At 40.2% G+C, this 13871-nt stretch overlaps 1 protein-coding gene across 2 annotated transcripts; it reads left to right on the top strand.

Annotated features, from left to right (window-relative positions):
* Positions 1–10202: 10202 nt before the first annotated feature.
* TCEAL9 (transcription elongation factor A like 9) lies at positions 10203–11864 on the top strand. 2 transcript variants are annotated; one of them, XM_023742876.1, is made up of 3 exons: positions 10220–10303; positions 10766–10834; positions 11149–11864. In XM_023742876.1, the coding sequence occupies exon 3, from the start codon at positions 11217–11219 to the stop codon at positions 11529–11531; it is 315 nt and encodes a 104-aa protein (XP_023598644.1). In that variant the 5' UTR covers positions 10220–10303; positions 10766–10834; positions 11149–11216; the 3' UTR covers positions 11532–11864. The 2 variants fall into 2 exon arrangements, with proteins under 2 accessions (XP_023598645.1, XP_023598644.1); XM_023742877.1 differs by lacking the exon at positions 10766–10834 and having other exon boundaries at positions 10203–10303.
* Positions 11865–13871: the final 2007 nt, after the last annotated feature.

The following is a 13871-nucleotide window of genomic DNA, read 5'->3' as shown; positions in this document are numbered from 1 at the left end:
ATGGTACAGCAGGGCAGGTCCAGCTGAAGGGGAGTTGCTGGGATGGTTTTTTGTGGCACATACCAGGGCTGACAGTGTGGAATGGGAATAAGTGCAGGGAAGGTTCCAGTAGGCTTTGCCTGTGTTGCTTGGGAATGTGATGTTCAGCACATGGTGCAGGTAGGCAAAAAGGCGGGAGTAGACTGTGATGTGTGGAGCTAAGATGGGTATGGGAAAGATGAGAGAGAGGAGAGAGGAACAGGAGCCAAAGACATACACACAAACAAAGAAGAGTGCTAAGGGAGCTTGCTATTGGAGTGGAGAGATGAGAGACTGAGAAATGGGGAAAAACAAAAATGAAAAAAAAAGGGTAAAGGAAAAAAATGAATAAATCGAGAAACTGGAATTGAAGAAAGACAAAAAGGGAATAAGAGAGATAAGAAAAATAAACAAAGAAATGTAAAAAACTACAAAAACAAACAGAAATGCTTCCAGGCATGTCCCTGTGCATCTGTGCAGAGTAAGGGACTAGCTTCCAAGCCATGCGGTACTGCCCACCTAGAAGGGGCTCCCAAGCCGAGAAAAGAAAAAGAAAACAAACAAATCAAAACAGAACAAATCAGAGCAAACAAACAAATAAAAAAAAAGCCCCAGGGGTCCCACCAGTGTGGTGGCACAGGCTGGGAAGCAGTTTCACAGTCGAGCGGTGTTTTGCAGGCTTTCAGGAAAAGTAAAGATGGTGCATGGAGCCAGGTATTTGAGAGAAAGGAGGGGGCGATGGTGAAAGGTAAGGAAGAAATCTAAAGAAGTGGAAGAAAGCAACACCAGCAGCCAACAAATGGCACTCGGGGAGCCGGCCAGTGCGGGCGGGTGGAATCCAAGCGGCACTGGGGGAAAGTTCATGCTTCCCAGCCAATAGACTGTGGCTATTGGGAAGCAGAGGAGGCTAAATGGGGGTGAAGAAGAGTGGGGTGTGGGAAAGCCTATATCGTGGGTCACTGGTTGTTCTGTCTCCTGCTGGAAGCTCCGTGAAGCTGCTTTCTCATTCCTCCTGTTTGCTGATCTCCGATAGGAGTCCAAGATGGCTGATCCGTGCTGTGGTAGCTGATAGGGGACCTCTGCATGTATCTCTTGCGGTCTGTTCTTGGTCAGTTTCTTATTCCATTCGGTGCTTGGCTGAGTTCTTTATCTCTTCATTTGATGGTTAGGGTTTCAGGATTGATGTGTGACTCTGTTTGACTTAGTTTTTCTGATCTTTGCTGCGGAGGGACGGCGTGATGCTTCTGACTATAGTGCCATGTTGCCCGGAAGTCTGAATTTTTTTTTTTGAGTGCCTGGGCAAATAGTTAAACATGCTCAGCTGCTACCCAAAAGGTTGGTTTGTGAGTTCACCCAGAGGTGCCTCAGAAGAAAGGCCTAATGATCTACTTCTGGGAAAAAAAAAAAAAAACATTGAAAATCCTATTGAGCACAGTTCTACTCTGACACACATGGGGTCACCATGAATTGGAACTGACCTGACGATAACTGGTTTTATATGTATTTTTAAATATAATTAGGATAATTTTATACACACTATTTCATTACTTGCTTTTAAATAATAATATTTATTGGTTTCATTTTCAAAAATAAAACATTTTTACTGGGAAAAGAAATCACGGAACTATAGTGCCACTTGCCAAACAGAACCAGAAATACAATCTTTTCTTTTTCTATTATATATTTTAATAGAATTGAACTGGTAACTGGTAAGAATAATATTTCATAACCTGTTTTAAAATATTATATTACTTTCCAAAAATATTGCTTTTCCTTGCAGAAATATTTTTCACCAGATAAAATTTAGGAAAGAGACACCTCCTTCCCCATTTCAATCCACATCAATCCAGTTTCACCATCTCCAACTGGGATTGGAGGGAGAGATAGTCAGAGAATGGGGAGGGGAGCCTATTTGTAACTCATAGTGGTCACAAACATGTAGCTCTTCCCAGAGGTCAACAGAGCAAGGGAAATAAATGTGAGGCATTCAACCATTGTAAGGACCCCAACCCTCAAACAGGTTGTGGAGGCCCTTAATTCAGTCTCTCCCTTAGCTATAGAGAAGGCTCCAGGATTGGAGACTCATTAACAACATGCGACATGCAGATGACACAACCTTGCAGAGAAGTATGTATGTGAAATGTATTTTATAAAATAAGATCATAAAGATGTCTTATAAAATAAGATCACAAAATAAGAATTGAGAACCCAGAAGTAAATCCATCCATCTATGGACAGTTGATCTTTGACAAAGGGTCAAAATCCATTAAATGGGGGAAGAGAGGTAGTCTCTTTAACAAATGATGCTGGCAAAACTGGATATCCATTTGCAGAAAAATGAAACGGTATCCTTACCGCAGTCCAGGCACAAAAACTAACTTAAGATGGATCAAAGACATAAATGTAAAACCTAAAACTATAAAGATCATGGAAGACAAAATAGGGGCAAAACTAGGGGCCCTAACTTATGATGTAAATAGACTATCAAACGTAACTAAAAATGCACAAACAGAAGAAGATAAAGCAGACAACTGGGACCTCTGAAAAATTAAATTAAATACTAATGCACGTCAGAAGACTTCGCCAAAAGAGTAAATAGAGAACCATAGACTGGGAAAAAAAAAGTTGGCAACAAGATATCTTCAAGGGACTAATCTCTAAAATTCATAGAAAACTTTAAAACCTCAACAAACAATCCAATTAAAAAGTGGATGAAGGACATGAACAGATACTTCACCAAAGAAGACATTTAGGCAGCAAAAAATCCATGAAAAGATGCTCGTGATCATTAGCCGTTAGAGAGATGCAAATCAAAACTACAGTGAGATACCATCTCACCCCAGTAATAATGGCGTTGATCAAAAAAACAGAAAACAACAAATGCTGGCAAGGTTGTGGGGAGATTGGAACTCTCATACACTGCTGGTGGGAATGTAAAATGGTACAACCACTGTGGAAAATGGTATGGCACTTTCTTAAAAAGCTAGAAATAGAAATACAATATGATCCAGCAATCCCACTCCTAGGTATATATCCTAGAGAAGTAAGAACTGTGACACAAATAGACATGCACACCCGTGTTCATTGCTGCATTATTCACAATAGCAAACAGATGGAAACAACCTAAGTGCCCACTGGTGGATGAATGGCTAAACAAACTGTGGTACATACATACAGTGGAATACTACACAATGTTAAAGAATAATGCTGAGTCCATGAAACATCTCACGACATGGATGAACCTGGAGGACATTATGCTGAGTGACATAAATTAATCACAAAGGGACAAATATTGCATGAGACCACTATTATAAAAAGTTAAGAAAAGGTTTACACACAAAGAAACATTCTTTGATGGTTGCCAGGGGTGGGAGGGGGAGGGAGGGAAAATCACTAACTAGATAGTAGACACGTATTAACTTTGGTGAAGGGAAAGACAATACACAGTATGGGGGAAGTCAGCACAACATGACCAAGGCAAAAGAAGACACTGAGGGGTACTCAAAACTAATAGGCAACAATGGTAAACACTATTACATATACAATCCTGCAACAACAGTAATAATAGACAATAATTTAAGAGTAGATACATAGGCAGATATGTAAGCTGAACAGGTGTGGGATGGCGCATGGGAGTATACCCAGGAGCATGTATAGGTTTGGCAGTGGACATTTCTACATACATATTTTTATATACTGCAAATATAAATGTGTATAATAGAGCACACGGGGCACAGTCATGAAAACTTCTTACAAATACTCAAACCAAACCCACTGGCGTCAAGTCGATTCTACTCATAGCGACCTTATAGGACAGAGTAGAACTGCCCCATACGGTTTCCAAGGAGGGTCTGGTGGATTCGAACTGCTGACCTTTTGGTTAGCACCTGTAGCTCTTAACCACTACGCCACCAGGGTTTCCAAAAACTTCTTAGCCATAACCAAACACCTTGCAGGACTGAAGCACTAAACTTGAGGGCTTAGGGACCATAGTCTCGGGACATCTAGGTCAACTGGCATAACATAGTCCACAAAGACAATGTCCTACATCCTACCTTGGTGAGTAGCAACTGGGGTCTTAAAAGCTTGTGAGTGGCCATCTAAGATACAACTATTGGTCTCTTCCCATCCAGACCAAAGAAGAATGAAGAAAACCAAAGACTCAAGGAAACAACCCATCCAAAGGACTAACAGACCACATGAACCACAGCCTCCACTAGACTGAGACCAGGAGAATTAGATAGTGTCCGGCTACCACTACCGATCACGCTGAGCGGGATCACAGTAGAAGGTCCTGGAAAGAGTGGGAGAAAAATGTGGAACAAAATTCAAATTCATAAAATAGACCAGATTTACTGGTCTGATAGAGACTGTTGGAACCCCCAAGACTATGGACCTTAGACAAACTTGGAACTGAACACACTCCAGGAGATCACCTCTCAGCCAAACAACAGACAGGCCTATAAAGGGAACAGTAACATCTGTGAGGAAGGTGCACTTCAGAACAATCAACCATAGGAGACCAAAAGGGCAGCATTTGCCCGAAAGCAAAGTTCAGAAGGCAGGAAGGGGCAGGAAAGCTGGGTGAATGGAAACGGGAAACCCAGGGAGGAAGGGGTTAGAGTGCTGACACATCGAGGGGATTGCAACCAATGTCACGAAACAAGCTGTGTATAAATTGTTGAATGGGAAACTAATTAGCTCTGTAAACTTTCACCTAAACCACAATCAAATGTTGAGAAAAAAATCATTATGCTGAGTGAAAGAAGCCGAGTAAAACTAATACGTACTTTATGATTTCATTTATATAAAATTCTAGAAAATGCAAACTAATCCGTAGTAACAGAAGGGTTGGTGATTTCATGGGGATAGGAGCGGAGGGAAGAATGGATTACAAAGGGGCACAGGAAACTTCTGGAGAGGAAAGATATTTTCACTTTCTTTATTATGGTGATGGTTTTACAAGAGTATACATATGTCTAAACTGCTAAATTTTACACTATGTATGGTAGTTTATTTATACTTCAATTTATCTCAGTAAAGTTATAAATATGGGAAAAAATAAGATCATGCTGTTTGCAGTATTTTTTTTTTGTTATAGAAGTTACACATGCCCACTGACATAATGCAGGAGCGCCTACAAAGAAATATAAAACAATATACAGTAAAACCTGTGAATGCCAGAACCTGTGTGTCTTAGTCATCTAGTGCTGCTATAACAGAAACACCACAAGTGGATGGCTTTAATGAAGAGAAGTTTATTTCCTTACAGTAAAGTAGGCTAGAAGTCCAAATTCAAGGTGTCAGCTCCAGGGGAAGGCTTTCTCTCTCGGCCTTCTCATCAGTGTTCCCCCAGACTAGGAGCTTCTCGGCGCAGGGACCCGGGTCCAAAGGACGCGCTCTGCTCCCGGCACTGCTTTCCTGATGGTATGAGGTCCCCCTGTCTCACTGCTCACTTCTGTCTTTTATATCTCAAGAGATTGCCTCAGGACACAATCCAGTCTTGTAGATCACGTCCTGCCTTACTAACACAACTGCCACCCATCCTCCCTCATTAACATCATAGAGGCAGATTTACAACATACAGGAAAATCACACAGTACCAGGAACCATGGCCTAGCCAAATTGATACACACATTTTTTGGGGGGACATAATTCAAACCATGACACTGTGTAAGGCACAAACCAGTCAGAGAAGGAAAAGTCAAATATTTTCTACTAAATATAGAGCGAAAGCTCTGGTGGCGCAGTGGTAAAGAGCTCAGCTGCTAACCAAAAGGTTGGCAGTTTGAATCCACCAGCTGCTCCTTGGAAACCCTATGGGGAAGTTCTACTCTGTCCTATAGGGTTGCTATGAATCAGAATCGACTTGACAGCAACAGGTTTTTTTTTTTCTTTGGTTAAATACAGAGTGATAGAAAAGTGGTGATTGCATCCTATCAAAGGCTGAAAACTTGCGAGACCTGGAAAAACAAGGCAGTCCCATCGAGTTCCAGCTCTCAAAAGGTTTCACTGTATAAATCACCCAGAAGCTCATCAACCACCCAGTCACATCAACTTTTAATATTTTGGTCTATATCATTCCCTAGTATGTTCTATGCTTGCATACATATACATATGTACACATATACTGTTTTTAAAAATTGCATCCTATGCAGGTTACTATTTGTAACCTGCCTTTTTTTCACATACTAATATATTATAAATTTTAGTAAACATTGAGATTTCAATAAATATATTGCTGTCTCATGTTTGTCAGGTATTTTATTTCTGCATGTTTTTAAAGTTTTATTTCAATTGTTTTTCTGAATATTATCAATGCTTGCCTATTAAAGATAAAATTTTTAAATATATAAACGCAACACTTAGAAAGTCAACCAGTTGACCAGTTGCTGTGGCATCGATTCCAACTCATGGTGACCCCATGTGTGTCAGAGTAGAACTGTGCTCCATAGGGTTTTCAGTTGCTGATTTTACAGAAGTAGATCTTCAGGCCTTTCTTCCAAGGAGTCTCTGGAGGGACTCAACTGCCAACCTTCCAGTTAACCATTTGCACCACCCAGGGACTCTTTAGAAAGTCAAAGTTCCTTTTATATTGAATACCCACTCGCAAATATATCCTGTGATAATAGTTTAGCATATAGTCATCCACATTTCTAATATAATATAGAAATACAGTAAGACCCCATAGTAACTTGACTTCGGATATAACGTGATTGGTGATGGGGGGTAGACAGAGGGGAAGATGGATGGATGATATTTAAGCTCTATTGCTGAGTGAACAACTGTTACTGGTTGGCACCAAAACCAACAGAAACCTTGATGGATTTGAATTGTGCAGCCAGCTAGCCAAATAGGCTTACATCAGTCATTCCATTCATCTCTTAATAATGTAACTCCAAACTGTACAGGAATGAATTTGTGAACTTCACTTATGGTATGGCAAAATTTAGCTGTATACACATATCTTAAATACACAAAAATAAATATATGTACACTGTTACAAAAACAGGAAGCCCTGGTGGTTAAAGCACTTGACTGTTAACTGAAAGGTCGGTGGTTCAAACCCACCAGCCATTCCATGGGAGGAAGATACGGCATTCTGCTTCCATAAAGATTCACAGCCTTGGAAACCCTATCAAGAAGTTCTACTCTGTCCTACAGGGTCACTATGAGTTGGAATCAACTCGACAGCAGTGGGTTTGGATTACAAAAATGGTATTATACTATACGTATTACATTTCAATTATTCTTTTTTATTTAACAATACATACTGCACTCTTCATGTTAGCAAATGTAATTCTGTCATCATTTTTCATCTCTGTATAGTATTCCATGACAGGAATGATCCAACCTTTCTTTAATAAATCTCCTTTAAGGAACATTTAGGCTTTTTCCTTTTAAAAAACAAAAATCTATTAGCACTACTGTTATAATGACCGTATTTGGTGTGGGAGCATTTCTGTATAAGTTCCTAGAAAAGGAACTGATGTGTCAAAAAGCACATGTATTTTAAAGTTTGTTATTCCCATAATGACTTCCAAAAAGGTTGTACCATTTTATATGTATCCTGACAATGCATATAAATGCCTGTTTTTCCATACCCTCACCAACTCTGTGTAGAATTAATATTTTTTGTTATTTCTAATTGCATAGATGAAAATTTAACTCTCACTACTGTTCTCAATCTTATTTAAATGTGTGCTTACAATTGTATTATATGGTTATTACATAATTAATTTAACCTGTTCCCTCTTGTAAGCCACTTAATTTGCTCCTAATTGTTCCTATTAGAAAGAATTCTATGTTGAACATCTTCTTTTTTCTGTTCTGCATTATTTATTTTTATATATAATTTTATTTATTTTGTTGTTGTGGAGAATATACACAGCAAAACATACACCAATTCAACAGTTTCCACATGTACCATTTAGTGACATTGATTACATTCTTCAAGTTGTGCAACGATTCTCAACCTCCTTTCCTGAGTTGTTCCTCCTCCATTACCATAAATTCACTGATCCCTAAAGTTCCTATCTAATCTTTTGAGTTGCTGTTGTCAGTCTGATCCCATATAGATAGTTCTTAAAAGAGCATAATGCTCAAGGCATTTTTTACTAGTTAAGCTAAACTACTGTTTGATTTTAACAAGACTTCAGGGGATATTTTGGGTTTAAGGTTTAAAGATTATCTCAGGGCAATAGTTTCAGGAATTCATCCAATCTTCATGGCTCCAGGGAGTCTGGAGTCCATGAGAATTTTAAATTCTGTTCTGCATTTTTCCCCTTTTGGTCAGGATTCTTCTATGGAATCTTTGATCGAAATGTTCATCAGTGGTAGCTGGGCACCATCCAGTTCTTCTCATCTCATGGCAAAGGAGGCAGTAGTTCATGTTGTTTCAGATGAATACTATGTTGAATATCTTAATAGCCATTTTCTATTTCTGTACTGTGGTACATACCATGTATGCAGTTTGAATTGTTTTAACAGAATTATGAAGTTTGCCCTCTTTTTCCTCTAGCAAAATCATCCAGGAGAATCCTAGAGTTGTGAGAATACACGCATGTGTGAATGAGCACACGTGTGTACTTGCTTGGGTACATATTTGCTGTTGCCTAGAGCAGTTCTCTCTTTCCTTCTGTCCATTCATTGCTGCTTTTCACTGGCGGTTTCTCTATATATATTTAGGTCCAAGCCAAAGGATTGATGCTAAGAATTCAGGTCTATGTTCACCAATTTCATAGAACAATATGGGTACTGACTGTTTAATGAGAAACTATTTGTTCCGTAACCCTTCATCTAAAGTACAATAAAAAAAATTTTTTTAAAAAATAATTCAGTTCTTGGATTTTATTGTAGTAACTCATTGTGACTATCGTTAATTATTTCCTAGGATGAATACTTAGGAATGGATTTGTGGGCTCAAAGAGGACACATTTTTTAAATGTAATTGCCTAAATTCTGCCCAGTGTTCTGTACAGCAGACCCCAAACACTTATGCCTTGTGTTTTCTGGGGGCTCAAATACACGTACTTCTCAGAAGATATAATTAATATGACAGAAGAGCAAGTGAAATAAAATGACATGGGGTGAGGGTTTTTTTTTTATTTTCCTTCTGCATAAACCATTTGAACTCTTCATGCTTCCTCACAGAAGGGGCACTGAAGCATATGCAAAACACAAAAATACATGTTTATGTGTCCTCTTGTTATTTTTTCGACTATTACCTCTGAGGGATATGCAATTTTTATGTCAAATTTCTGACTTTTACTAAAGACTGAGGTTAAGGTTGAAAGATAACCAGTATCTTTTGAAGACTTTCTATGCACCGAGTGCTTTATATTGGTGCTATTTAGACTTCCTAGCAGACAATTTTATGAGTTGGATGTTACTATTCCATTTTTTCAAATGAAACTCAGGCTCACTTGTGTAGCGGACAGTTGATGATTCTTCAGGCAGCACAGCTTCCTGGAAGACACCACCACTAGGGCTCTGGAAGCAAACATTACTTTTTACATTTTAAATCCTTTTCCTCAAATGAAATACTAATATAATTATAACTCACACTTCTAAAGCACTTATATGTCTGGCACTTTTCTGAGCACTGTACATGTATTGACTCATTTAACGAAAGTAATTTTGTCTTTGTCTTTTCTGAGTGTAAAAAGATGTTATTTTTTAAGAATATAAAAGTATTAAGAATAAAGTAAAACTTGCATTCAAAACTCTTACTCCTGTCCCAGGCCCCCTCCCCCCTTTTTTTTACAACCCAATGCCCAGCCCACCTGGTCCCACAACAGCCGGACCAGACGGCCGAGGAAATGGAGGCTGGGGGAGGGTCGGTGATGGAGAGGTTGGTTAACCTGGGAGCAAAAGACAGAAGAGACAATTGTTTTAAAGAAGTAGAAAAGTTCAGTAGTTCCACAAAAAAAGCAGCCCCTCCCTAGTAATCAAAGAAAGGCAAATACCATTTTCACTTCTGGGAAAGGAACAACAGAAACGACTGACAAGGCCAAACGTTTAACAGGGGAATTCGAAGAAGGAGCAGAGAGGAATGCGAAGAGCAGAGGGCAGGCCGACTTCTGCCGCGTTTTTGGTGGGAGTGGAAATTGGAGACCCGTGCTCACTGGTGACGTAGCTCTCACGTGATCGGGAGTCGACGTGTGCAAAAGTCCTGCTAATCTGGCCCTTGTTCCCTTCTGGGTACCAGCTCCCTTTTGCTGTGTAGGCGGCGGGTCCTCAGACCAAGGGAAGGAGAAGGAGTTAACTTGCCGGAATTGTGCAGGTTGGTATCAAGATGGGTGCTGCCTGGGGATTCCTAGGGTGAGGTTTCCTAGGGCAAAGACTTGAGGGAGTCCAGGTCAAGTCTGTCTCTGCAGAAAATGATGGCCCGTGGGAAAGGGACTAGGATCCCGGGCGGAAAAGGCGACCGGTGATAGTTTACAAAAATAATCGTCCTCTGCCATCTCAGACAGTTTTCCCAACACCCACCTTACCCCCAACCCCTGCCTCAGTCTTAAAGATAGTTTGGAAACAATCTGGTTTTTCCACTCTCTCTGATGCGAAATGCGAGCGAACTTGCGCGGGGGGGGGGGGAAGACGGGGAACTAGGGGAAACAGAGGTGGAAAACTTTTCGTAACCGAGACCCAGAATGAGGGAAGGTACGTGTGTCCTGCCCCCGGTGCTGGTCGACCCACCAAGCGCTCGCCGCCCCTCCCCCTCTCCCCGCCCGTTTCCCGTCTGCAGGTCTGCGGGTCTGTTCTTAGCACGACACAAGGCTAGAAAAGGAGGAAGAAACTAACTGGATCAGTACAGGTAGGTGAGGAGAGCATCGTGAGGGCCTCTGAGGTGGAGGTGGGCGAGGGCGGAACAAAAGTTGCAGACCCCACTGCCCATCCCCCTCAGGCAACTATGTTCTGGGAGGGCCCTGGAAAAAGCTGGAGGGAGGGACAAGAGAGGTGAGGAGGTGGAAGAAGGCGGGGCCAGGGAAGCCCTGATTGTTGCCTGGGCCTCTCAGGTGAAAGGTATTTGATAACAGCTCTGAATCCAAAAAGCCAAATTCTGAGACTTCTGTCCAGAACACTGATCCATTCACCAAGTCTTTGACTTCCTGTCTCCTTGCCTCCTAGGAGTAATTGTATTCCAAGAGGAATAAGCAGGAAAAAAAAGGAAGAGAAGGGAGGCAGAAAGACACAAGATGAAACCCTGTCAAAAAATTGAAGGAAAACCAGAGAATGAGGGTGAATCAAAGATTGAGGAAGAGCCAAAGCCCGAGGAAAACCCAGAGAAGAAGGAAGAACCAGAGGAGGAGGAAAAAACAGAAGGAACTTTTAGAGAAAGGCTTATTCAGTCTCTCCAGGAATTTAAAGAAGATATACACAACAGGCACTTAAGCAAAGAAGATATGTTTAGAGAAGTGGATGAAATGGACGAGATAAGGAGAGTAAGAAACAAACTTATAGTGATGCGTTGGAAGGTGAATCGAAACCATCCTTACCCCTATTTACTGTGATTTGCCTTGATTTTTATTCTGATATTAACGTTGCCATATAGCTTTCTTTTGATTTATGTTTTTCTGATATACCTTTGCCCATCTTCCTAACTTTTAACTTGTTTTGGTGTTAGTGGTTTTAGAAGCATCTTAGTATCTGCATCTTATTGTTTATCATATTTGAACCCATCTACAAGTCTTTGTCTTTTAATAGGGGAGCTTCACTCATTTGTGCAAAAAAAAAGGTTCCCGAAGGATATAAAATGAAAAAAAAAAAAGGTTACTAAGTAATATGTGAATATCATATTTTTGAAAGGGAGGAGTACATTTGTATATCATATATATGCACATAAAAACGTCTGAAGGATGAAAGAAAAATAATCGGTGGTGGGATAATGGGTGTGTTTGTTTTTTCTTTTTTGCTTATTTGTATTTTTCCTTATTCTCAGAATGAAAACACATTATTGTTGTTAAAAAATAATAAAAGTTTTTAACAATAAATAAGCAACTGGCAGCACTTAACAGTTATTTCTAAAGGCACTGGGGACACTTTAACGTTTGTTGACAGAATTTTAGAATCAAATGTGAACCTCAGATTACCACGACTTAGCTATAAATCTCACATCTCTTCTCATGTGTGAAATAGGGATAATAATTATCTCACAGGGATGTTGTGGGGACCAGATGAGGGAATAACTGTGAGTTGTTTTGACAGGCTTTTGTCCCCACCTGCCTTAACTTTCTAGAGACTTCTTTCAACTAACTGGGAGAGTGAAAGTAGTACTCACCTGTGCTTAAGATAAAATCCAGGCAGCCATTAGGTGGGTACGACCTTAATGCCTTTATGTTCCTCTCCTGTTGTGCTTCCCTAGCCTCCTATCTCCTTGGTAATGCTGGGTATTCCTGCTGCTTCTGCCAGGTCCTGCGTCCTCCAGGCCCCTACCACTGCTGATGTGCTGGAATCCTCAAGTAGTAAAGTCCAACATATTTCTTCAGAATCCCCAGTGGGCCGGATCCCCAGACTTAAATAGCCTGATGGACAGGCTGTCCTGGACATATATACCTGGAGAAGGAGGACCTGTCCCACTTTAAGTCAGAACTAGACTTCTTTTCCCCCTTTTTTTCCCCTTCCCAAGGGGGATTGATGGAAACTTTTTATAGGGACAAAGATAAGGCCTCAAAATGCACTAACTAGAAATACGAATTGTGATAGTCTGCCCCAGCTATGACTGCTCTCTATGTAATTAAATAATTTGGGATTTTTTAAAGTAGAACAGCCTGGTGGTAGGGGGAGATGATCTTTAGAGAGTACACAAATATTTTAAATTGTAATAGCCATCTATTTATTTGAATGTGTATTAATGAATACTCTGTTTAAGGAAAATGATGGTAGTTTAGATTTAGGGTGGTGTTAGAAAGTCCTTTTCAAAAAAGAGAAATAAGTGATTCAGTTTGGAGAAGAACGTTAAGTAGAACACAATATTAGTAACGTGGTACACAGATGAACGGCAAAAATAATCCTGGTGGGAAATATTGTCCTAGCATGATTGATTTAGGGATAATATCTGGAAACATCTGTTATGAACTCTGCAGAGCCTGAGATTTTACCCTACTTACAAGCTAACAAGTTAACCTGTTAGTTTCATGAATGCTAGCACAAGAAGTCTCCTGGGTCAGACAAAGGACATTATTACTCATGGCACAAGCAGTAGTCAGAGCTTCATGTTAGTTTGTGTCGGTTACCCATGACCCCCAAATCACATGGGACAACACAGGGCATATGACAGATGTCTGCACGTGCAGTGGGTTGTGTTACAGAAGAAAAATGCTGAGTTTTGGGGATTCATTGCTTTTATAGTAAAGCAGAAGCAAGCTTGCTCTGTGTCAAGGGAAAGACTCAAGGTTGCTCAGTGCCAAGCACAACTCTGAGAAATGTCCCAGGTAAAGAGAGGTCAAGGCCTTGCATTCTTAACATACCCAACAAGAACGTGCTCAGCTCATGAGGATTGCCTCTCCCGATAACACTATTTTCTCTGTGCAATAAACCCTAATGTGAACGTCAAGCCTTACGTAACACCACAAACTTTGATTTATAATTCCAAATTAAATGCAGAAGATAAGGTGTTATACTGTAGGATGTAAACAGACCATTTATAACTATTTCTAGTTTTTACTTAAGAGGATTTTGAATGAATCCTAAGATTAGCTGAATGAAAAGAGCATCAACTAAGAAACTAGAGGTAAGCAATCTACAAGGAATTTTAAAGTTACAGTAAGACAGGTACCGTGCCACCACAAAATAAAAGAGATGGAGGAGCAAAGCCAATGACCTTACAGGTTGCTAATGATAGGAGTAATCTC

This window comes from Trichechus manatus, unplaced genomic scaffold (genome assembly GCF_000243295.1).
Source record: "Trichechus manatus latirostris isolate Lorelei unplaced genomic scaffold, TriManLat1.0 scaffold00221, whole genome shotgun sequence".
Classification (NCBI taxonomy): Eukaryota; Metazoa; Chordata; class Mammalia; order Sirenia; family Trichechidae; genus Trichechus; species Trichechus manatus.
Note: the sequence above shows the minus strand (reverse complement) of the source record. Positions and strands in the feature narration are given on the sequence as shown.

Excerpts from the sequence above, each read along its gene's own strand:
- TCEAL9 (XM_023742877.1), top strand. The coding sequence starts at position 11,217 with ATGAAACCCTGTCAAAAAATTGAAGGAAAACCAGAGAATGAGGGTGAA.